The 25,010-nt window shown below is 29.8% G+C and overlaps 1 protein-coding gene across 1 annotated transcript in view; it reads right to left on the bottom strand.

The window, feature by feature from the left end:
* Nucleotides 1–13,146: 13,146 nt before the first annotated feature.
* Nucleotides 13,147–25,010, bottom strand: part of Smp_133070 (hypothetical protein) — a gene marked incomplete at both ends in the record, with an annotated part of 21,691 nt that continues 9,827 nt past the window's right edge. Inside the window, 4 exons of the mRNA XM_018793461.1 lie at nucleotides 13,147–13,898; nucleotides 16,005–16,133; nucleotides 20,226–20,316; nucleotides 21,478–21,574. Coding sequence (XP_018647972.1) covers nucleotides 13,147–13,898; nucleotides 16,005–16,133; nucleotides 20,226–20,316; nucleotides 21,478–21,574 — 1,069 coding nt within the window. The remainder of the gene's footprint in view (nucleotides 13,899–16,004; nucleotides 16,134–20,225; nucleotides 20,317–21,477; nucleotides 21,575–25,010) is intronic.

Raw genomic sequence — 25,010 nt, 5'->3', positions numbered from 1 at the left:
TAATGGGTTCGAGTCCCAGAGTGAACATCAACTCTGAGATGCGAGTTTGATGAATCACAAAACAGGACGAAGAGCGAGCCCTGGATTTCGCTGCTATTCACCATTCATCCTTGCTTATAATGCTTGTGACGTAAGGAAATATTGAGGTAATCCGTACAGAAGGCACGTAATCAAATAAGAGATTGATCAATTGCAATCCTAAACATGAATGAGAAGGTACAAATAAACAATAAAAAATGAATTCTGTCTTGATTGGTTTATTAATTTCGCATATGAAAATAAATATTACTGCATGCTAGATTAAAGGTTGTTCCAAATAACATTTCGATTTGTTTTCTAGATGAAATTCAATTTCCGATATAAATTCAATGGGTATTATAGCTTGTATGATAAATATATTGCTTCTGATTATTGGTTAGTAAATGGTTTTGCTTTCGAAATATAACTGTACTGATTTACACATTGTGAAGTTATAAAGTTGAATAAAGCAATTAGGCTTTAGGTGAATAATGAAGCAATGATATAAACATGTACAATTTGAACTAATTTTATATAATTCTATATTATGACTTTTCACTTTCAATGCACCTGAATTGTTTGTGTCCATCTTATTTGTCTACATAGTTAAAGGTATTTAAACAAATTGATTAGGAAGATTCAAACAAATATACCAAGTGAATTTAAACTTCACCACATTGCACAAGCAAGTGGTTATCAGAACTCGGTAGCTGAGTGGATAAGGCGATGGTTTGAAGCGAACGGTACTGGGTTAGAGTCCCAAGGTGAACATCAACTCTGAGATGCAGGCACATCCAGCTGACGAGTCCCAAATAGGGACGAAACGCGCGTCCTGGGATTTCCAACTTGGCGTGCCACTATCCATCTTTGCTTATAAAATTGATTACTTCATGGTTTCTAAAAAATCTAAATTAAGTTTATTATGAAAAGCTTATGGATAAAATCTTTACAAGTAAGTATCTCTTTGTTTTGACTCTCAATGATGTTTGTTCAAAACAAATAGAGAAATGTTTTATTCCTCTAAACAATAGAATGAATAAACAGAATAGAAATAGTTGTAAAATACCTTCATGGAATCGCTCTAGTGAATAAAAATCAACTCATCTGATTGAAAACTAGTTGTTATATCGTGTGCGTGCGTATGTGCCCAATTTAATATATGAACGTCCAATTAGAGAGAAGTGAATTTATTGATCAGAGCAATGATACACAAAAGCTGTATGACTAATCTTGAGTACTACTCGGTTCTGCTTTCTGCTTAGCCCAGCCAGTTAAGTCCAGAACACCAATAACAGCCCCTGCAATATGAATCATTATTCTCAAACATACTGGGTTTATGTACCAACCAAACAGACCACATCGTACCATAAAATAGAAAATAACATTTGTACAAGATTCAGCCAAATGTGGCTGTGAATAAGGGGAAAAGTAATCAATAGACTGATGATAACTGAAGAATCGTATAATAATAGTTCAAAGGTCAAAATAAAGCTTATGATAATGGGAACACGAATGTGAATAGTTTAGTTACTTAACAATTATATAATAGGAAATATACACATAACATTGGTCCATAAATAGTCCTCAAGTTACCATTCACAATTCTCTTCGGGATACAATACTAGTTATCATATATAATGCAACAAGTGTATATATATGTATACCACTGGATTATGACTGGACGGTTTTAAGGTATACTAAGCTTCGATAGACTAAGGAGTTCTTGAGTCAAAGTTATATTTCTGAATAGCTGAGAAATATTAAATAAAGATATTGTTATTCACTGTCTAAATTGTATAATTTCAAACAATTAACACAAACCTATTAGCATAATTTGAAATGATTTTAATTTCTTGATTGAGTTTTGATCAAACTTGATGGTCGATAATAATAATATACATGATTATTTTCATATTTTTCAATAATGAAACTTTATAAGTTACTCTTCAATTTACTTTCAGTTCATATAAATAAAAAAAATTGTATGTCATTTTGGATAATACGATTCAAGTTAGTTGGTGTAAGATTTGTTTATATTGTTTTAAATAACTTAAGTGAAAATTAATACTTTTGTGGTATATGCTACTGATGTCAACAGATATAAGTAGTATGTATCAGAAATCGAAAGTGAAATACCTGGCAGCAGAAGGTTAAGAAGATCGACGAAGGGAGAACAAAAACAGAGATTGATTGGTGTTAAATTGAAGGGGGAGTGAAGTCTGAGACGATTGAATGACATTTGCAAAACGAACAGTCAAGTTTGAGACAATCGATTGACATTTTGTAAATTAAGTATTAACTGTATGGTTCACGGATTTTAATAAGCTGTTCTGAATTTTGTGTTCAAATGCATTCGCTTATCCCCACTTGTGTTCTTGTTCACTGCGCTTTTACATTGACTAAAACTCCTAATGTAAGTTTTGGTCGTACTGAACGTTCATAAATAAAAAAATTGACATTCATTTACCTAATAAAAAGTAGAATTGTTTTAAAAATGTTAGAGCAGCAATACTCGAGACCAGTATAATCCTCAGTAGAAAAACGTTACTCTGTAATTAGTCAATAATATAAAAGATAATTTCAAGCTTTCAGTTAAATTACACAATAACGTGCAAATGGAGACAATCTGGCAGTCGTTTAGTTGTTTATTTTTCAAACCGTACACCAAAAACGTAACGTCTTTTTTCATTACATTCATTGAATTAAACACCTGGTGTAAGTTGCATGTTATTGAAATCCTTTGCATTATTATGAAAATCTGTGGTAAATCAAACAAATGGAGAATGAAAAGAGCTTTGTAATTATACAGTTAACATATATAGTTAACGTATATATGAAAAAGAAACGTAGAATTATGTTACGTATAACATATTGTGAACAAAATCTTCAATAGTGATTTTTTCTTCTCCACTCTCCTAAACATCTGATTCATTTTAAAAACTATTTTCCTTCCATTTTTTTATAATTATGAAGAGAGGGATAAGAAAAACAGTACGCTTTTTTTAAAAAAAGGAAATAATGTATTCATTATGCTTACTGTTTTTCCCATTTTTTTATGTTGTCCGCAGTCTAATTTATTCTAGAATATTGATATCAACTTTTTAGTAGGAAAAAAGCTTGTAAGCTACTTTAGCAAGTTTTATTTAACTAAAAGTTTTTGAAAAGTAGCAACGATTCATTATAGAGTTAAAGATGGTGATGTATTTGCGAATCAGTAAATAATCAGTACCCGATAAACAGTTTTTGCTTCACAACTAATTTATTTGAACAAAAGTGAGTGAAAGTTTCGCATTTATATGTACATCCTAAAACATTGCAGTTACTATGAGAAGTCTCCAGTAACTTAATTCTTTTTGACAGGTTCATTGCTTATTTCATAGTGCAGATAATATAAACCATTAGTTTATTAAATTCAATTCATGAAAACAAATCTTTTGTGATGCTGACCATTAAATATCGGGTATTGATACAGATAGGAAATCAATGTTCATTTTGTTATATATGTTATACAAGTGTACTACTTCGAAACAATATCAGTAAGTAAATAATTCTTGGGAATGTTGTCTGAATTGTTAGTTAGCAGGTTATTTCTTGATGTTAATTAGAAATTATTTAAACAAATTGTTCCCTTAAAACTTGCCCAAGATTTAAACTTAGCTTATATCCATAGTTTGATAGTCTACGTTTATTTAAGATTTTATGTGTTTCATGGAAACCACAAAAAGCAAACTCTCTTTAATCTCACACTAAATTGTCTTCACCAGCCGGTATCCACAAACCGTGAATATTATATTTCATAAGCCAGATAGAACACATCTTATAATCATTTCCCTGAGGTCACTTACTTCCCATATTTTACATCTTCAACCACATAATTGTACTTAAATATCCACTGTGATTAGAAATTCTATTCCGATTGTTCGGATGTTAGTACGATTTTTCAAAAAGCAAGTATTATGCAGAACATAGTTTTTATAAACTAATTACAAGTGAATAATCAAAACTACTTGATTATTTAATATAAAAATTACTTTCTTGTTCAGCTATCCAATTAGATCGACCAGATATAAGATTGTATTAACTATGATGACGAACAAGCCATACATAAAGCCTTCATCATGGAACCAATGTAAGCATATATTAGTGACGTAACTTTATAAATTTACGTCATCATGTACAAAAATATTATAGGCAGCATTTGGCTACTTCTGTTCCATTTTTAAAGTTTTAGATTACCACGTCAGTTCATGCATAAAATGATCTCTATAACTAACACAAAGTTCTAATGAGATAACTTGTTACTGAACTGAAACTGGAAATGTCAAGTGTTGAAAAGATGAGTAAGTTTGATACTTTACCTATTCATGTAAAATTTCTAAAAATGGTAAACTATCTCAAAATGAAAAAGGCTTCTGTCTATTATATCCACTTGGTTAATCAGTTACGCATAAATTTTTAACTTATTATTTGAATCATGCAGGTTTTTACCAAAAAGATTTTGTCTCAAAAGTAAAATATATTTTCTGGGTTAGTCGCATACAATTAAACAGCTAGATCGAAGTAAATGATTTTCACTATATCAACTAGATTTTCAATTATCAACTCCTCATGCTGATGAATACCGGATTATTGTTTATTCGTTAGTAATAGATCATTCACCTTGCGACAAATATCATTTCTTTAAATAACACAGCTACAAATCCCTAATATAGTACATTATTGAGATCTAGTTAGATTGATAGGAAATAAGAAAAATATTGTCTCACTTCTGTCACAAATGTTGGGATAATACGGAATTTAAGCAAGCATGCAATGTGACACAAATCGATACTCACACAGATATTGCTCTGCTTATATTCTTACTTATATTTTACACAAGAAAAATTGATGATTTATAAATAATTTGGGCAGTTTTTTTTATTTTATAGTACAACATTGCAGTGAAATAAAGTTATGCCATTGGATTATTAATGAAGAGACGTAGGACCATGTCAAAATAGGTTGGAGAATTAGCTAGTAACAAAATGCAAATAAAATTTCAAATAGACATAAGAAAGTAAACTATCCATAATTTACTAACATATGGATCAATATATTAGGTAATGGAAAACAGACAAATTTGTAACATTGTTTGTCATATTAGATGGAGTGTACATCAATCAATTGTATACTACATATATCTTCATATCTCATCCAACTAAGTTGTTAACTACAAATTAGTGTGGGTATTTTTTAAACATAATGCGAAAATTTAGATAACATGGTGACTGTTCTCGTTTTTGTATAAAACTATGGCGATAGTCTTTTACAAGGAATAGTTGATGCAAGGCATCCACAATTTGAACTAAACTTCACTAAATCGTACGATAAAAATGTAGTTAATTACTTATTAGTGACTAGTTATAGAGTCGATTTGCAGAGTTTCAATTAAAAGTCGTCATTGGTGAATATATATCTACAACGGAACTGAATGGTCCCCGATTTATATAGTGAATTGGCTAAGACTGTAAGCATGGACCACTGAATTTTGAACTGAGTGATTTAAATCTTTGAACGCTTGCTACAAGAACTGAAGGTCATGGATTCAGTCTTTAATAATGTCCCGGTAGAAAATTGCTAAGGGATACCACACTAAAGCGAAACCAATATTCAGCGAATCACAAATATTTATGTTACAACAAATGATGTCATTTCGTGATGGAATCCAGGATCATGTTTAAAAAACTTGAGTTCTAGATAAATATAGATTTTTAACAAATAAAATTTGTCACATTTTTTGAGAATCAACAACTTGAGATAAGCTGACTTTAAGCCATATTTTGAGATCCATATGTCTCTAACATATTCGATAAAATAAATGAGAGCAACTCCTTTTGCCTGAAACCAGATTAAATAATTTATTATGCAACAACCTGTATACGAATGCTTATGCTTCTCAAACATAATGACAGCCTAAAACGGTCTGTTCATTTATCATCTCATGTAATATTTATCAATATGAAGTAGTTGAAAATCCAGTTTTAAAAGATTGTTTTTTTAACAGTTTGTCGCCTTTAAGAAACTCCTTACAATTGTGTTCCACTTCAATTGTAGATTTGAAATCTAAATAAAATGATAAAGTGAAAGAAGTCGTTCTTTGAAGATCAAGGTTTAGTATCCATAATACGAAATAGAAAACTCTTCAGTTTATGATATCATTAGTTAAAGATTTGCATTCTACATAAATTAAGTTTGAAATTCACAGGTACAAATAACTTTTTACTAGCTTTATGCTATGTGGATCTATGTATGATTGTATCTTCAGTTTAGACATAAACTATTTTATGAAAAAAACTTGTATTGATTTTAAATATAAGTATGAAATCATGTTTGTTTCTTTTTTCATGATCGAACTCATATTACGAGTTCATTAAATCAACTTTAAAATATATGAAAATAATTATTTGAATAAATGATAGGAAGTACTAAGGAATCTTTGAACTTTTTAACTAAATAGAATATTTTTTATGTAGGTTACTGATATTGTTATAACATTGAAGTTTGAATTGAGCATATTCTAGATTAGTTCATAACTAAAATCCAAAGATTTTAAACTTATAAATTATAATTTCAATAGTTGAGATCATGAATCGATGGAAGCTAGACCACCATGAAAAACCTGGAAGCACTGGACAGCCGTTTCGTCCTATTGTGGGACTCCTCAGCAGCGCGCATCCACAATCCCGCCTCGCGAGATTCGAACCCAGAACCTATCGGTCTCGCACGCGAGCGCTTAACCTCTAGACCACTGGGACTGCATCCGATCTAGCTTCAACTGATTCATGATCTCAACTATTAAAATTACCATAATATCCACAAAACCCCGTCTGATATTGATCAACATATTCTCACTAGTGACTGGCTTCAAGAGGAATTTCCTGGAGTTCTAGTGAGAAGCAGTAACCAGTGGAGTTCAACCAGGTCAGTTGTGAGATAGTAACTCACTGAAGACAATAGTGGATGTGTCGCTCAATTTCGTGGAGTGGTTGTAGTTAGACATTGACACCGTTGGATGCCGAATCAGTGGTCTAGAGGTTAAGCGCTCGCGTACGAAACTGATAGGTCTTGGTTTTGAATCTCACGTGGCGTGATTGTGAACGCGCACTGCTGTGGAGTTCCACAATAGGGTGAAACGGCCGTCCAGTGCTTCCAGGTTTTCCATTGTGGTCTAGCTCCAATCGATTCGTGATCTCAACTGTTAGGATTACTATAATATCTGCAAAACCCTTTCTGTTGCAAATAATAAATGTTCAAGATTACAGTATGTGTTTAGTAGACTATCAAGCCAATTATGTAGTTCGAAATTAATGTACGTGTTTATGTAATTTGAAGACACATTAGAAAAATACATGTAAAAGTATGATAAAGGTTTCCTGTATGATTTCAAAGTAATAGAATTTATAATTAAGAATTTAATGCTACTGATTTTTTGTTTTTGAATGAATATTGGACTTCTAGTTAAATATTCATCCATACATCATCCATGCTAAATAATTTCAAAACGTTTTAAAAATTTCGATTATGAAATCAAATATCTTTCAGAAATGAAATTCGTATCTGAATAATATAAAAACGAGTATGTTTATAACAGAGAATCTCCATAATGTTAGGGTACTTCTTTTTGGCTTATAAAAAAGGATAATATTTATATATTATCAGTCTTGAGATGGTGGAGAAGATTTATAGCTCAGGTGGGTAGAAGACTTCTACCCGACGTTTGTGCTGATGATGTCGTTCAGAAGGACGATGAAAGCTCCATGACCATACAATCCAGCTCACAGAACAAACCTACATCAAAAAATATCAGTCTTGACTCTCAAATAAATAGACTTAACAGTTTCATTGTTGTAATACGATAACACACATTTTTTCTATATGAGCTTTTCCACACGTATGTTGATAACACCTCGTATTTCTATAGGATTGGAATAAAATGAATATACACAAGTTAGTTAGATCGTTTTAAATAAGTTCATTTCTAAAGTCATACATTCGTAAATATGAAAATGACTTGATTATGTATATCAAAACCAGTTTAAGTTTAATATATGTTCATGAAAATAATGATTTAGATAGATGACTTTATTGATCCGTTCAGCAAGTAAAAAGAACGATTTTCTTATCGTTTTTCATTTCTTTTTTTCAACTAACTTCTCTTTTTTAAAGAGATTTACTTTTATTTTGTAAGAAACTAAAAAAATTTTCCTAGAGTTCACAGTACGGAAGTTACTTAAGAACATTGTTTATGCTATAAATCATTATTAAAAAAATGGTACCATTTAAGAAGAAAATATGAAAATGTTATGGGTAAAGGTTAGAAAAGTAGATAGAGTTAAGATGAATTCTGTTTTTGTATGAAGTGAAACAATGAATTCATCTTTTTTCACGATAATATTACCAAACTAATATCGGCACCTTAGTAAAGTGAAGTAAAGTTATGAATTATGTTTGATATTACTATTTTAACATGAGTTTCTATTAGGTTAACAGTAGTCAAATAAGTGTAGAGCCAATTTTTCACAAAAAAAACAAACTTCCATCAGTTTTCAGGGATTGTAATAGCATTCATTAATATTTGTGATGACTTCAGGACGAAGAATGTATTTTTAAAATCGGTGAGACTATAATTTATAGATGATCTTTGAGCGACGCTAAAAAGACTTTGAGAATATCCACCTAAATACTACATCTAAATAAGGGTTATAAACAAATATGAGGAATTACGATTAATATTTACAGTTGATAGTTAAGGTTAGAGATTAGATTTAGGGTTTTCATCACGAACTAACATCATCTGTAATGCAAAAACTTTATTTAGCCAAATTGATGAATAAATTTCGCGCCAATATCCATTACCTGTTAACTTATATTTGATTGGTTCGTCCATAAATTTTAGTCTCATCGTAAAATCTCAACGAATGTGTTTGAATTAAATTCAATGTTTCTCCTGCCAATCTGGTCAAAGCTTTTTAGTCAATATTTTTAATGTTGGCATATGATACATTTAATTATGCTGTTCATGACATTATAGTTGTATGTGAAATAAGTTATAGTAAACAAACGTTCAATATTTTATTTTGTAAAACGGAATGACAACAACTAAACAGTCAGTTCATAATAATTATCATGCAAATTGCTAAATACAACACAATAATCCGTACCTCTATACACGGGGAATCCATATTGTGATAAATTATAATGACATTAAAAATTGTCGAGAGCAAGGGTATTTACTACATTCTCCCATTTATTTTCATATTCGTGTGTCCCTTGAAACTAAAATATACAGTTTCCTTCAAAATCAATTCTCATTTTTCTGTATACAAAGACTTGAGATTTTCCTCCATACTTTTACTTCTTTCTATCTTGTAACTTGAAGAATATATCATACACAGAATCTGCCTTGCCATAAACATAAATTAGGAAAATAGTGTGGATTAGTACTTTCCCAAACAATTTTAAAAGGCATATATTTTAGCCATACGCATCTCATTAAGACTTTTAAATAAATGCTCTCTCTGAAACACCAATGGGATCAGTATATTTCTTGCCTTTATTCCTAATAAGAATAACTGTAATTTTCATTTTGAAATTATTCTATTAACAGACAGTTCATCAGGAGCTATATAAGTGTATGTATTTTTTATATTGTTAGTTGCAAATCACTGTTATTGTATGAAAACACAACGTTTACAATATATAGAAAGTATTACGTAATAACGGTTTTTTGAAAGTCACTTTGTTGCCTATGTATTACTTAGTGATCAATAAATAAATATTACCATTTATCTTAACAGTAGTTTGAAGTATGAAATTTATTTATCTATTTGTATTAAATGGAGACAGCATTGCAAACATTAAATCTTATTAGACATGTCTTAGTGTTTTACTTCATTCACAAGTGATACTGAACCTCACTAATATTTGGTCGGTCATTTATTTGTTATGATTTGATAGACTTATGGTGTAACCTTAGTTTTCTATTGCAATTATAATAATTTATGTGCAGTTGTCAGTGAATTGTTTCAATTATTAAAACTGAACTCTTTCGTGCTAAATAATTCTAAACTAAATGTCTGACTAATGTAGATCTATAAAGATCAGTATCCATTGACTGTTCAAAGTAGAATAGAAATATATTCTTAGAGTATTTTAAGAATTCTTTTGTTTACTATCGTAGAATTATTCCATTCGTTATTGTTTACTTACATAAAGGAATACCAGCATACAGTAAATTCAATATGAGTCAGTTTTAACCCTATTATAATTTAAAATTGATGATTAGCTTAAACGATATTGATGATATATGGGTAAATATTATGAAGCACTTCCTTCGCATAAATATAAATGAGATCTAGTGATCAATTATACTTGCGATAATGAATCGAATTACTGAAGTGTAAAAGTTAAATAATGGCCAAAAGACTCAATAATCTTAACTACAAACATACCATGAAACTTCGTTGAGCAATACTGTGAAGTACGTGTAGTTAGAAATACAAACTTTTAGAATCTCAATTGTCGGTACACGTGCCTTATATTCCGTGCAGTAATGGAAAACCCGGGTTCACTCACACGTAAAGTTGTATCTGCATACTTCTTCAGAGCTTCAGAACTATGTTACAACAGCTAGTTGATCCTTTCTGAATGTCAATGATTAACTCCTATCCTTTCTGAATGTTAATTATACTCAAATTAATTAAACTTTAAAATAGAAGTTAACAATAAATATTCACTGGCTGATCGATCAGTAGTAATAAATGTCACGTTTATCTTGTCACTGTTCTTAAACAACCTAAAATATAGACACTAGTTGAGATAACTAGACAATGACGTTTGTCGTATCTAAGACATAAATTTTGGTTTGTAATGAAATGTCTATGTTATGCTTTTTCTAACCTTTATTCAACCTATTTCCCGTTAATCAATTTTTAGATGTATATTTATTTTACCATCACAGAATGTAATGTTTTTATTAAAAATGTTTAGCTGTCATAATTTCTTTTCTCACTACATACAAATTATCCTTGTGACTTCAGTAATCTGATAAACATATAATTGTGAACAGCTCACGAGAAATGACACTTCCTATGCTGTTAGTTTTTCTTAAGATTGACTAATCCAAAAATATAACAAAATACTTATCGATTATACATCATGGTCAATCACATTAAATAGTTATTTTTCATTTTAAAGAAAAATGATTGTAATCAGAATGGAGATTTGTGGGAATGGTAGAAATTTTAGCAGTAAAATTCATGAGTTGATCTGAGCTAAACAACCATTGAAAACCTAGAAGAACTGGGCGATTGTTTCTTTCTAGTATTGAACTGCCTTATAGTGCTCATCTACTATCCAACACGTGAGACTCGAACTCAGGACCTTTGGTTTCATGAGTAAACGCCTAATCTCATTACCGCTGAGTTGGCATCCAGCTATGTTAATGGGTACACGGACAAAACTGATCAAATGTATGAATAAATATCTAATAACAAATTGTATTGTAATGCATGTCATCCAAATTTAGAGGTGCTCACATAGAAAGATGCACAATTTAAGTGAATAATATGTGACAATACAACCATATACATTTAAAATGACACTTTTTCCTTTTTATGCTTAATGTTTGACCTGAGATATGAATTTAATGAAAATGAAAACATAATAATCAACAAATAACAAACGTCTTCATTTATTTAACTACATTTTAATATAATTATTTCTGTTTTTTTCTTAACCTAAAGTATTGTACAATTTAATCTTACAGTGAGTTAAGATTTAGTAATTGATTACTTTAGGTGCCATTATTCTTTTTCAATCGAAATTTCAATACTAATGTAGCCATATTGTAGTGTACGTTACTCACAAGATTGTTTGTAAGTAATGTATAGCCGAACGTGACGTCAAATTTGCTAAAGTTATCAGATGGAATGAAGAGCTTTAATGCATTGAAAGCACGGTGTTGGCAGAACACTTGGAGGCCAAACAACAATACAATTCAGATGAGAATGAAGGATTTAAGGCTAAATATAATGTAATACATAAGTATTTTGTAACTTCTCACATTACTTAAATTCTTCCTGCTTATTGTTGTATTTTATAATATTAACAATATTATAGTCTAAATCTAGATTGAATCAAACATATAACAATCAATCATATTGAATAAATAGACAATATCGTTAAATTGTTGATTTTTCTCCAATTGATTAAGAAAAATATTTCCTAAAAATAAAAAAGAACTAAGTTTGATAAAATCAAAAACTTTACTTAATAGCCCTTTTTTCACATAAATTATAAAACTGGAATGATTATCACATTATTTATTTGCTTTTTATTTTCATATTCTGATGGAGGGTTGTTTGTTTTTTCTCTATACATTATTTACATCGTCATGAAAGATAACTTTATTTTTTTGGCTTAAACTTATAATGAACTTTCATACTGTACAGATTATATATATATATGACATTTAATCACAGATAATTCATTTTTAAGAAGTTCACATTTTGTTTTTTCCCCCTTTTTGTAATCTAGCAACTACTCAGGAGCAAAAAAGGACTCAATATTATTATAAATAGAAGAAAAAAAACAACAAACAAACAACTAAAAAGAGAAAAAAAATCCAGAATATAAATAAAGTCAACTAAAATCTGAAATTATTAATATAAAATAAAGTTTTGTTTAATTTATTTTGTTTTCATTGGATTTACATAATATTCATGTCAAATCATAAATTATCATATAAATAAGTAATGATAACCAATAAATTTATCTGTTTCTTTGTAGAAACACATTGAGTTGAATCAGTTGTATTCTGTGAATATTACTTTGATTCTACTGAATTAAGTAGTATATACAACAGGAGTAACATTTCTCAACATTCCAATCTTAATATTGTCTTCTCTGTTTTAGCAAAAGGAGTATAATTAAAATTGATAATTTTGCTGTGAAATATTCAAAATAATGATGATATTCATGAAAGATCATTAGTGGAAAAACACTTGAAGGATAGAAGTTATCTTTCATTGCTTGACACACTCGGAAATTCTTCAAAGATAAGTATGTTTTTTTAAAAAAAAAACATTCTCAATCTTCCACTATATTTTTATTTAAACAAATTGATACAGGAATTAATAATTCTTGATTTTGTATAAGTCTCATATTAGTTGACTGATTTATACAATTGCATAGAATTGTTGAAGTATCTGGAATGTTTTGATTAATTAAAGAATTTTTATAACTAAGTAAATTTTCTGGATTGTCTGATATGAATAAGTTTGGTTTAGGTTGATGATCATTAAATTTACATAATGATGCATAATTATCTAATCGATTCAACTGAATTAACCAATCAGAATCTGTACAGTTTTGTTGTTTTCTTGTATTTTTCGAATCATATTTATTTATTGATAATGAAGGTTTTGATTTCCAACAAGAATTGACATTGGATATTGGTTCATATTTGGGAACAGGTAATTTATATGTTGATTGAATTGAACTATTTTTATTCAAATATCTTTCTATCGGATGATTCTTATACATGTGATTTGTTTGTAATTCTAGGTTATTGTGTTTATGTTTACATTTTTTAAAACATTTGATTAATTTTTGAGTGATTGAATTAGAAAAACAAAATCCACATAAAACAATTTGTATACCGATTAATGTAAAAAATGCCAATGTAGCTGGCAAAAATAAAAGTCGATATTCAATCCAACTTGATCTTTGTTTTGTATTATACTCTTGATTCCTCAATATATTTGACGAATCATTTAAATGATGTTGAATTTGTGTTGTTTTTAATTGAGAAGAGATTGATGTATTTGAGAATAAATCAACTAATGAAGAAGAGAGGGAAAAAAACCCATTCAATGTACACAGATGTAGTAAAGAACTCATAGTAAAAAAGGCTTAAATTCATTGATCACTGAATCGTAAAAACCTTTCATCTAGTTCTCACTGCTGATCGAAATCTATTGAATAAGGAGAATATGCTTATTCGTTTAGGTGACTCGATAACGCATTCATTATGTTTCGGTATGTGGCAATTATGTGTCAGTTATCTTTCGTCAAACTGTAACACGTAAAGGCTGGAGAGAATTAAATCTCATTTCATATTTTGATAAAAGTTGACGTTGGTTCGAATCTCAGTAAAGTCATCAGTTTCGCCAAGACTAGTACCATATCTCTCTCATAAGAGCCAGCTTGCAAGAAATATTGATAAAGTGTATTTTATGATTCATTTTCCACAAGAATAACATTAAAGGATAAAATTCACCATACTAAAAGTTATCATGTTTTTTCGATACAAGTGTATTTTTATGTGGAACATCCTTCAGTGCTTTCAATAACTCTAATGCTTTTACAAAATAATAAGTTGTCACATAAACACTTCCGTCACGCGACATGTTATTTTAAAGTACATTTCACAAGCCTTCTCTGGTCAATGAATGTAGATTTAATCATTGGATCAGGATGGTGACCCAATTCTTATAACATTAAGGTCAAAAGTTTTCGTAAAAAAGATGGAGAAATAATTATTACTTTTTATTCAATTTGTTGATAAGATAACAGTGGCTCACCAAGTGTTTTATCACTCCTTAATTTTGATATCATCTTATTTTCTACGCCTCTCTCTTAAATAATTAATTATATACTGCATTTGGTTATGGGGTTTACTTAATCATCCTAGAATAAAGCATGACAGATGAGTCCACTTTAGACAATAATGAAAGATGAATAATGTTTGTATCGAAGAATATACTTAGGTATTTCAATATATAGGGTTTTTTTAAAAAGCTTAAATGTTCGCATTATGATAAATTGAGAAATCAACTTGGCAAAATATGTCTTTTCAGTAATTTTTTGTTTAGCTCCAGAACTTTTAAACCGCTGTGGCTTTTAGTAATATGATAAATATATGCGGATTAGAAGATAATTATAGTGATATTATTTATAACATCATGTCAGTGTATAAATAGTGAGTTTAATATTTATGTCTTTTGATCTCAGAAATAGCTCAATGATTCATGAACAAGCTACATACATTATGTAAAAATTGATGCTTGCATGAACAATAATGAGAATTATATTATAAGACTACTCATAAAGATAATAATTACAATTGTTTGGGCTGATGGGTTGCTTGCTGCTATGACCTAGTGGTTAATGAAAGCCTTGAGAGGAAAAATGATCCGATATAATATTCTGCATGCAAAAGCTTCACAGAGAAATTTTATTGGCTTTGCTTCATAAACAAGTAAGTACAGATCTAGATTCCTACATTGATTATCTGTATATGATGGCAAATGCTGAGCACTTGTTTATTTCTCATTTTAGGTTTATGAATGAAAACTGTTTAAATTTTGATAGATAAATGTTGTTTACAAACCATCGATACTGGTTAAGAAAGTGACTTTGGAATCCAAGTTCATTCTATTTATGTAGCTGTCTCCACAGTTGACAGTAAGTTTGTAAATGCTTATGGAAGTGGGTGAATTTCTAAACTTTTCCTTTATTCACATCAACAGACTAAAACAGGTCTTAAATTTGATAGTGATTTTTAAAAAAAGTATTGACGAATATTATATGAAAATTGAATGTATTTGCGTACATTTAAACAAGTGGTATTTCATAGCCCTTGCTTATTTACTTGCTTACTTAATTTCTGAATGACTACTCGTTAAACATCAAAGTACTCATAAATGTCAAAGACATATTAACAATAAAAAGGTAACATTTATATGGTAGTTTTACCTTGAACATTTAAGGTTTAGAAATAGACAGCATAGAAAGTAGATTAGAAAATTTACCATTGACACTTACGAGTACAGAAAAACACGTTCAATGGATATATTTTGTGGTTTAATAGAACTAATCAAGTGTAAATGTGACAAAATCTTCACTCCATAAAATTCCAAATTATTGAAATTAACTCAACTTACATTTTCTAGAATGTTTCTTTGTTTGCAATTCTTCAGTAGTAACGATTTGATTGTTGACATCTATCTTATTATCAGACATTAGTTTAACGCTTAAACGAAAATTATTCTGTTGACATATCACAGATTGAGCTATTGAATTACAAAATAAACATTTAGAGATTATACTGACTATAAAAAGAAGTTGGAATTTTAAAAGATATACTGAATTCTCACCATATTTGCTTGGTAGAAAGAAAGAATTAAAGGAATGTCAATTAATGATAAGAAATGCAAATGAATCTTATATTATCTCTCATCTAGAAGAATGAACCATAATATCCTGTTTTTATTAAATGTAACGTTTGGTTATGTATTGTTTATTTACATTCATTATTGATACATTGTATCTATACTTTTTTTAGTTTTTATTTATTGGGTTTTCTAAAGATTTATGATGATTGAACGTGATATGAACATAAATAATTCAGAATCTTGTTTATATAAAGAATAACATTCTCAAATGTAGCTGTATAATCAGAGGAAATCAAAGACTATTCTCTAAAGTTGTTCTGTCACTTAAAATATATTTATTCATGGGCTACTAATTGAATTTCATAACTGTATATATAGGTAGGTACATGTGTGAAGTTTATGTGATAATTTGTTGCTGAGCTGACGACGACGTTAGGAATTTTCACGAAACTGACTGTTAAAGGGATTTTAGTTTGATACTGTATTTTTGAAGCATAACAGTGTTCACCTGTCAATTATGGCTATAAACTATAAGTTTTCTTTCAAACAACAACAAAACAAGCATTCGTTCATCCTGGAAGTTATACTAATCAGATTTTGTGTGACTTATACACTTAGAACAACCTTGCTAAATATTCATATACAAGCGCAAAGGTCTGTATAACTAATACTATAATCTCTTTACTTCGGGTAGCACTATGAATTCTAAATACACCTATGGGATATTCAGTGTTGAATATGGAGACTCACAATTTATAAAAGAATATTTGACTGTGCAATTAAATAGCATTAGTACTAACATAAGATCAATTGACTTGACAGAAAAAATAATTTTCTTTTGTTTCAAGTAGTAAGTTATACAAATTTTCGTAAGTCTACTTCTTCATTGTCTTGAACTTACAACAAAAATCGGACAATAGCAAACAATAATTTAGACATTGTGATGAACTAGACTGGACAAAATGGCAAAAATCAGTTCATATTCATTGTTTGTAAAATTACGAACATTAATTCTGCAAAGAGATATTTCATGAATAACAGTCAAAACATATTCGTAGATGAGTAAAATGATATGATATAATAGTCATTATAAGAGGTAAAGTTAAAATTTCAGCAAGAAAAGTCTAGTGTTTGGTGAGACTAGGACAAAATAAATTATAAATACCGCCTAAACATTTCTCTTTTTGTAGAAATGGTAACTAAAATAGTTTTATAAACTTTATTGTTTCACACGAGCTGAATTAATTAATAAATAGTGTGTATTGTTGTCGACATTTGCATTCTAGTCCTAGTATGTGGTCTTTTGACAAATAATAATTCATCTAGACGTTTTTATACTACTGTATAGTTCACTGATAACATTTTTAAGACAATTGGGATACTGTTCACTTTTGTATAGTATGTAAATATCAGTTGCATTATAGAGGCACTGTATTTTAAATGTTGTCAATGAACGCTTTGTGAATTATGAGCCTAATAAACTTTCAATGTAATCATCTGGTCAGGCGAAATCGGATTTTCAGAAAAACAGTCCACTTCATCTAACATCAGCAATTATCTGAATGCTTGTTTCATTAATCCTTGGTATTTTTAATGCTCTATGAAACAAAATTTGAACGTATTAAAAAGTTATTTGCATTTTGATTTGACACATTTTACTAAATATAATAAACGCAATATGTTAGGATACCTAATCAGTTTTTTCACTAATTCCGAAACTATAACATTTAAATAATTGTCAACTAGTTATATTATTTTGATCAAAGCTTATAAGATTATTCATTTCCCTATGATTTTTATAGCAGCAGTCATATTTATTTCCAGCATATGACTTTGCAAAGGTTTTGACATTGAATCAAATTTATCAGTTAAGTACAATTTTTAAGTTTGGGTTGCTTGAATCATCCCATTTTCGTTTATGACTGCAATTTATCAGTCTCTTCGGGCACTAGTGAATCCTCTGCCGATTTTTTCAATTTAGTCATTGAATCACAAGCATTTTCAAGCAGAAAAAAATGATGACTAGCAGTGGCTTTCAAGATACACTTTTCATCTTTTTCGGGACTGATTAGATGAATGTATATGCATCCCAGAGTTGATATTTACTCCGAAACTTGGACCTGCTACTATTCGCCCCAAACTAATACATATAAATTAAAATCCGCCTCATTTCATAAGCCAACGGCTATCTAAAATCAGTAGCTAAGTGGATAACGCGATAGCGTTTAAAGTGAACGTCACTTGGTTCGAGTCTCAGAGCAAAATGAACTGTAATATGTACGTACATGCAGATGAAGAGTCCCAAATAGGATGAAAGGTGTGCCTCGAATTATACTGTTAACCACCATCCATCTCAGTTATGTATATTTCAGAAGAAATAAAACTGTCAATTTGACTTAATTTATTGCTTTCAGACTGATATCTAAAAAACAAAATTTATAATTATTAAATGAAAAATTGTGTGTTATGTTTTGTTAATTAATTATGTTTTTAGTTTGACAGTGTAAACTATATGAAGTCCATAAACTTGTTCGTTGACAATGAATAATTTGGTCATCTTATCAGAACAAAACTACACCTATAAAAACGTATGCGTCTAGCGTAGTAAATAAGTCGATGAGCAAAGTTTAGAGGATTTTGGTTAAAGTTTTGGGCAAAAAAATGCAAACAAATCAGTGAATATATCAATAAATTAAAATTCAGGAATGATACAGATTTAGTATATGAATTGAGGTTTTTACCTGATATGTTTTTAATTTCAAACATCGAAGCAGTAAATAGTGAAATTACAGTAAAAAAAACTATTTGTATCTATATCTAATTTTATATAGTTGAGATCATAACTCAATTGAAGCTAGATCACCATGGAAAACCTGGAAGCACTGGATGGCCCTTTCGTTCTATTGTAGGACTTCTCGACAGAGCGCATCAACAATCCCGCTCCCCTAGATTCGAACCCAGGACCCATCAGTCTCTCGCACGAGCACTTAACCTCTTGACCACTGATCCTGCATCCAACGGTGTGAATGTCTAACTTCAACCAATCCACGAAATTGAGCATTCATTCACTCATGATCTCAACTATATAAAATTATTAAAATCTCCACAAAACCCCTTCTGATATATCTAATTTGTCTTAGCAGTCATAGTTCATTAATAGTGTAAGGGTTTCTTCTCAACAGATAGTTTTATTTATGTTTTAATTTCATTCTATCAATTTTTCAAAGTCTCAGAATCATTTTCAAAATTTATATGTATAACAATGAAAGTTTCAAATAGGCGAATCGATTTCAAAACCATTAAATGAAATGAATTTATAAAAATATAGATATCATTAGATTAGTGTTTCTATCAGATGAACAGAAATTATTTAAAGAAACTTCAAATATTGCCTAATCAGATAGTTTAAGAATTAATGTGTAAGGATGGCTCGTTGGCAAACTCAAGGAAGCCTCAAGAAGCTCAAAAAGAGCCGAAGACATTCCATCCAATCACCGCTGGAGGAACATTCCAGAATGTCGATGTGTAACTTCCCTATTAGATGAATAAGAATGACCCCCTATGTGCCTATTGGTTGTCCAAAGTGACGATTTACTTTCAGCCAAAAAACTATAAATATATGAGGTTTTTGTACAATATTTGATACTGTTTGGAAAATACATTCCTACTTACTAGTTTTCTATCTTCTCTCTTGCGATGTTACTGGTTCGATCGTTCAAATAGTTTAGTAGTACGCGGCATAGCAAGAATCAATGATCTAGATATACCATAATGTATAGTCATTGGTTTTGTGAGATAGTATTTTGTTATTTTTTATAATTCATGAAGATCTTTGTTTCGGTATAAAACAAAACGAATAAAAACTAGAGTTTCTATAGAGTATAGTCTTCATTTCGTATGAATGTCTGTTATGTTATTTAAGAAAGCAAACCTTATCAATAATAATTATTTTTACTGAATTAAGGAATATTATTAAAATTTTATACTCACCTACGAAATAAACAGGAATTTCTGAATGAAAACTTGGTAGTGATGCAATTTCTGGGAAACGGCTAACTTTAAGAACGAATTCTGTAACTGACTGTTTCCAAAACAATCCAAAAGTTTAATAACTTTAAGAGGCAATGTTTTATTACATTTTAATTGTACACGTGGATCATCTGTCTGTTCATATGAAAAAAATACACAGTATGTAAAGAAATTATATTTGGATAATAATACTTGAACAGATCGAGTAGGCAGTGTTTAAATATTGTTAGACCAATTTATATTCAAATATAGATTCATTAGTAGGACGGTTTACAATGATATTCGTTCAATATCTCTCAATCTACGAATAAAATCAACTACTTACATTCATATCATATTAGCCTGCATTCTTCTGAGCGAAATAAACATAAAACTACTTTAAAGTAAGTTATACAGTTGCCTCATGAGTCCTGATCCCTATTTTACCTTTAATGAAATAGTATTTACTATTCTAAGAGTCAAAATGTGTTAAACGAATAAGTTGTGTTTTTTTGAGACAATCCTTTATTAGCTGGATGAATGACAATCAATAACAAAATATTGAAGTATTTCTTTAAATAAGATGTTGAATAAATTTCGATTGCAAATGAGAGAACTGTCGTCTAAACTCCAAGAAACAATGAAAGTATTTAATTCTTTTTATAATCTGTTACAGATACAACACTTACCGCATAAGATATGTCAATTTAACACGATTTGACTGAGTACGAAAAGTATTCTTGTAATTAATAGAAAATTATTAAAATCTTTGTAATCAACGAAATTAAGTTGAAAACTTTATCAACAAATAATCAAGCTTCATATAAAATAGATGCTATTTAAAGATATTTTAGTTCTCATTTTACATTCGGATATTATATATTTAACCTTAGCATCGCATACATTAATTATCTCAGTAACGAAACATAACCACTCAGTATAACTGAAGTATCAACATAATTGTAGACAGTGTCGTTAATAAAAGATTTATTGATAGATTTCACCTGACAAATAATACGAGAACGACATGTTAAGCAGGTTACATTTATTTACTTATCATGAATAATTTTCTCGTCGCAATCGGGAACCAGCAATATTTATCTGTAGATATATGATGCAATAAGTTAAAAAATATGAAAATGTTTATCATTTATGTTATAACACCATGAGTACACTAATCGAATTAATACAATATACAAATACATATTTATGTTGTTACATGTATAACACATACCCAATACAGATTTTGAGAAAATGTCCGATTTTTTGGACAGATAAATATTAAATTATCACCTTCGGTAGCATAAATATCATTTTGATTTTCTTTGAACCTGGAATCATTCGAAAAAAAGCAATATTAGCATCTATTACAGGATCTCAAAGTTACCGTTTGAAAAATATACTAACCTTTCAGTTGGTTTTAGGTTTCTCATTATGTTTGTGACTAATCGTAATATTTTAAGTATACTGCATAGAATATTTCACTAAATTATCATTAGGTTAATGGGCATTATTCGGTCGAGTAATAAAATAGAATATTGGAATAATAAAATGAATGTATCTAGAACATGTTTTACGTTAACATGTTTGATAATATAATGTATAAAAATCTCTAAAATCTCCAATCTGATGGCATCCATTTTGTAGACGCATTGAAAATACTTAGTAGTGGATAGAGTTTATTTATACAAAGTGAATAGTTTCCTTTAAACAGTTCGGATAAAAATCTTACTACTTAATAGTGTCAGTTATATTCATCCATATTGTTCAATAACCAAGAAGCCTATTATAGGTTTCAAACAACATATATCGTCGAAATTCCTCAATAAAAAAGGAACCTAAGTAAAAACGGGAAGATTATCTTTTATCAGAAAGGGGTTTTGTAGAGATTTTATTAATTTCATAGTTGAATCCATGAGTCAAATAAAGCTAGACCACCATGGAAAACCTGGAAGCATTGGACAACCGTTTCATCCTATTGTGAGACTCCTCAGCAGTGCGCATCCATGATACCGCTCCATGGGATCCGAACCCAGGACCTATCGGTCTCACCCGCTAACACCTAAGCTATGGACCACTGATCCGGCATCCGACAGTGTTAATGTGTAACTTCAACTAGTCCACGAAATGGAGCGACACATCCACCATTGTCTTCAGTGAGTTACTATCTCACATGGACCTGGTTGAACTCCATTGGTCATGGCTTCTCACTGTTGGATTGGTTGAAGTTAGACATTAACATCGTTGGATTATCCTTATCTTTTGTCTGGAAGCAATCAGAAAAATCATTCCTGAATCAATACAGACAGCCTGTCACGTTTAATAATTATTAAAGCTTTGAGAAAAATTTCAAATTAATCAAGACAAAATATGTGATAAGAAAAAGGATGAGGATAAAATATATCGCGATGAGAATTATAAATATGTTTGATAATTTTTCAATTTGACCTGAGCTAAAATTTAATTAGACTATATGATTGTCAAGTGTGGGACTAGGAAACTAACAGATTGTTAGTGTTTAGATGATTGATATGTGATGTTAACTTGACTAACTTTATATGTTAAATGAAGCTGTAAGTTTACCGATCGGAACAAATATGGTTAACATGGGATGAGAGAGATAGTGACAAGTAAAAAATCAATAGTTGGTTAAGAATTACGCGATTTGTCAAATGATATGGATTGGATAAGAATTAGTGATTAGTGGTAGGTGTTAAAAAAGTGACACAGCTATCTTGGGGCAATAATATATCGTGTTAATAGTTTTTTGCATAAATTAGCCGGACTACGGATCCTTCATACGATTAAAGCAATAGCTATTTAAATCGAAATCCTCTGCTCTTTATTTGGATAGATTGTGGCCTAAAAGAGCTAGGCCATCCTCATTATCCATCATCCTTGAGTGTTCATGAACATATGGTTAGAAAGAGGAGCACTGAAGTCTACCAGAAATGATATTCTTACTTACTTGGTAGATGGCGAACAACTCATTAATATAAATGAAGTCTTTTCAATTTTGTACCTGGTTCAAAACAATTTACCTAAAGCATAAAAATTATATACAGTAAGCCATCAACATAAACTCCATAAGACCTGAATTCTGTATCATAAAGGGTGGAAATTCAATCCACTTGTATATCATGGCTCACTATTGGATCACCACATATTTTGAACATATTTCTTATTACATAGTCTAAATAGTTCTTGATATTTACTACTCTGGTGTCTACTTACAAATGTCTTGACTTAGAATTAATCATAACTTCTACTTATTATTATTATTATTGGTAAACTTGTCATCACAATATAACTCTATAGTTTTTATTTATTACTTGTAGTTATGAAATCTACTACATTGTTATCATTGACTCATAAATTGTTTTGATTGCTTTAATGTTTTTCATATATCCATAAAAAATGTAAGGATTTTACATTAAAGCCTGATGGTGATCTTAATAAAAGAAATCACTATTTTCATATATTTGTTGATTTAATTTTCATGATAAAAATTTTTAATATTTTAGAGCAGCTTGTGGATCCTACTTCATTTCATGAACTCAATGAACTCTTGAAGCTTAGTGTATGTTTCAATCAATTGATAGTATTCTTAAAATACAACATCTAATTTACTTATATATGGTTTATTTTTACCGTTATAAAACAAGAATTATGAACTTAAAACTATATAGGCTGATGATGAAGCGACTGAAAAGCAATTGTTCATAATAACAATGTTTGCTTCAAAATATTCTTTGGAGAGTTTTTTTGAATTGCTGAAATATAAGAATAATTATATCAACATTTAAACTATCGTAATAATTTTTTAAGGGATTCATTTTGTTTCCCGATCGGTTAACTTCTGTTTTTTTTAAACAATCTAGTCACAAATATACTTGTCAAGGCATTTTATGTGAAGTTAGTAAATGTCAATTAAATGAGGGTCTAAGTAAACAAGGTAATAATTGTAAATAAAAGAGAGAGAGAAAATTAACATCTTATGGAAAGAACAGTAAATTGTCGCATTACCCTAGGCTATAAAATAACTAAAGGTTTACTAGGGCAAATTCGAGGTTACGACAAATTGTTTTTTTACACATAAGGCGGGTTATGATTTATGAATAGCCAAAGTTTCCATAAGCCTAAGAATTCGTCCTTGATAATCTCTATACAATGTTTTAAAAGCTGTATTGATATCAATTCTGTGCTTCGTTTCAGTTATGTTCCTTGCTTACGATGGACATGGTTGTCTACTTTCCACGTTGATCAGAACATTTCGCATTAACTGATTTTGAAGCTATATACATATCATAAACAGAACATGTCATCGTAATTTTAACGATCCATTTATCCTGGCAGTCTTTAATTTGTAAGATATAACTGACATAAACGTGGCTGTTCCATCTTATTTTAACTACAGCTTTTAAATGTGGATCTGGATGAGAATATAGAGATGAAGATAATTCATACTGATATTTCTAAAAACTAGATACGAAACGTTGCGAACACAGTACTTTACGGTACGTAAACTTCATTTACAATAACTTTTAGCCTAATAGATATATTATTGTATATATATTTCGATCAAAACTTCAAGAAATTTCAATAGAACAGATAACGGCGACCGTCTGTTGCAGCTATGCTCAGATAACCGCCTGTTTCTTGCAAATACCAACTTTAAACACAAGGAAAAACATCTTTTGACATGGCGACCCACGAATTCGTCCCAACGTTGGACCCAACTAGATCACATCGCTATCAGCCACCGAT

The sequence above is a fragment of the Schistosoma mansoni genome, chromosome 1, assembly GCF_000237925.1.
Source record: "Schistosoma mansoni strain Puerto Rico chromosome 1, complete genome".
NCBI classification, from domain to species: Eukaryota; Metazoa; Platyhelminthes; class Trematoda; order Strigeidida; family Schistosomatidae; genus Schistosoma; species Schistosoma mansoni.
This window is presented reverse-complemented; position numbering and strand designations above follow the sequence as displayed.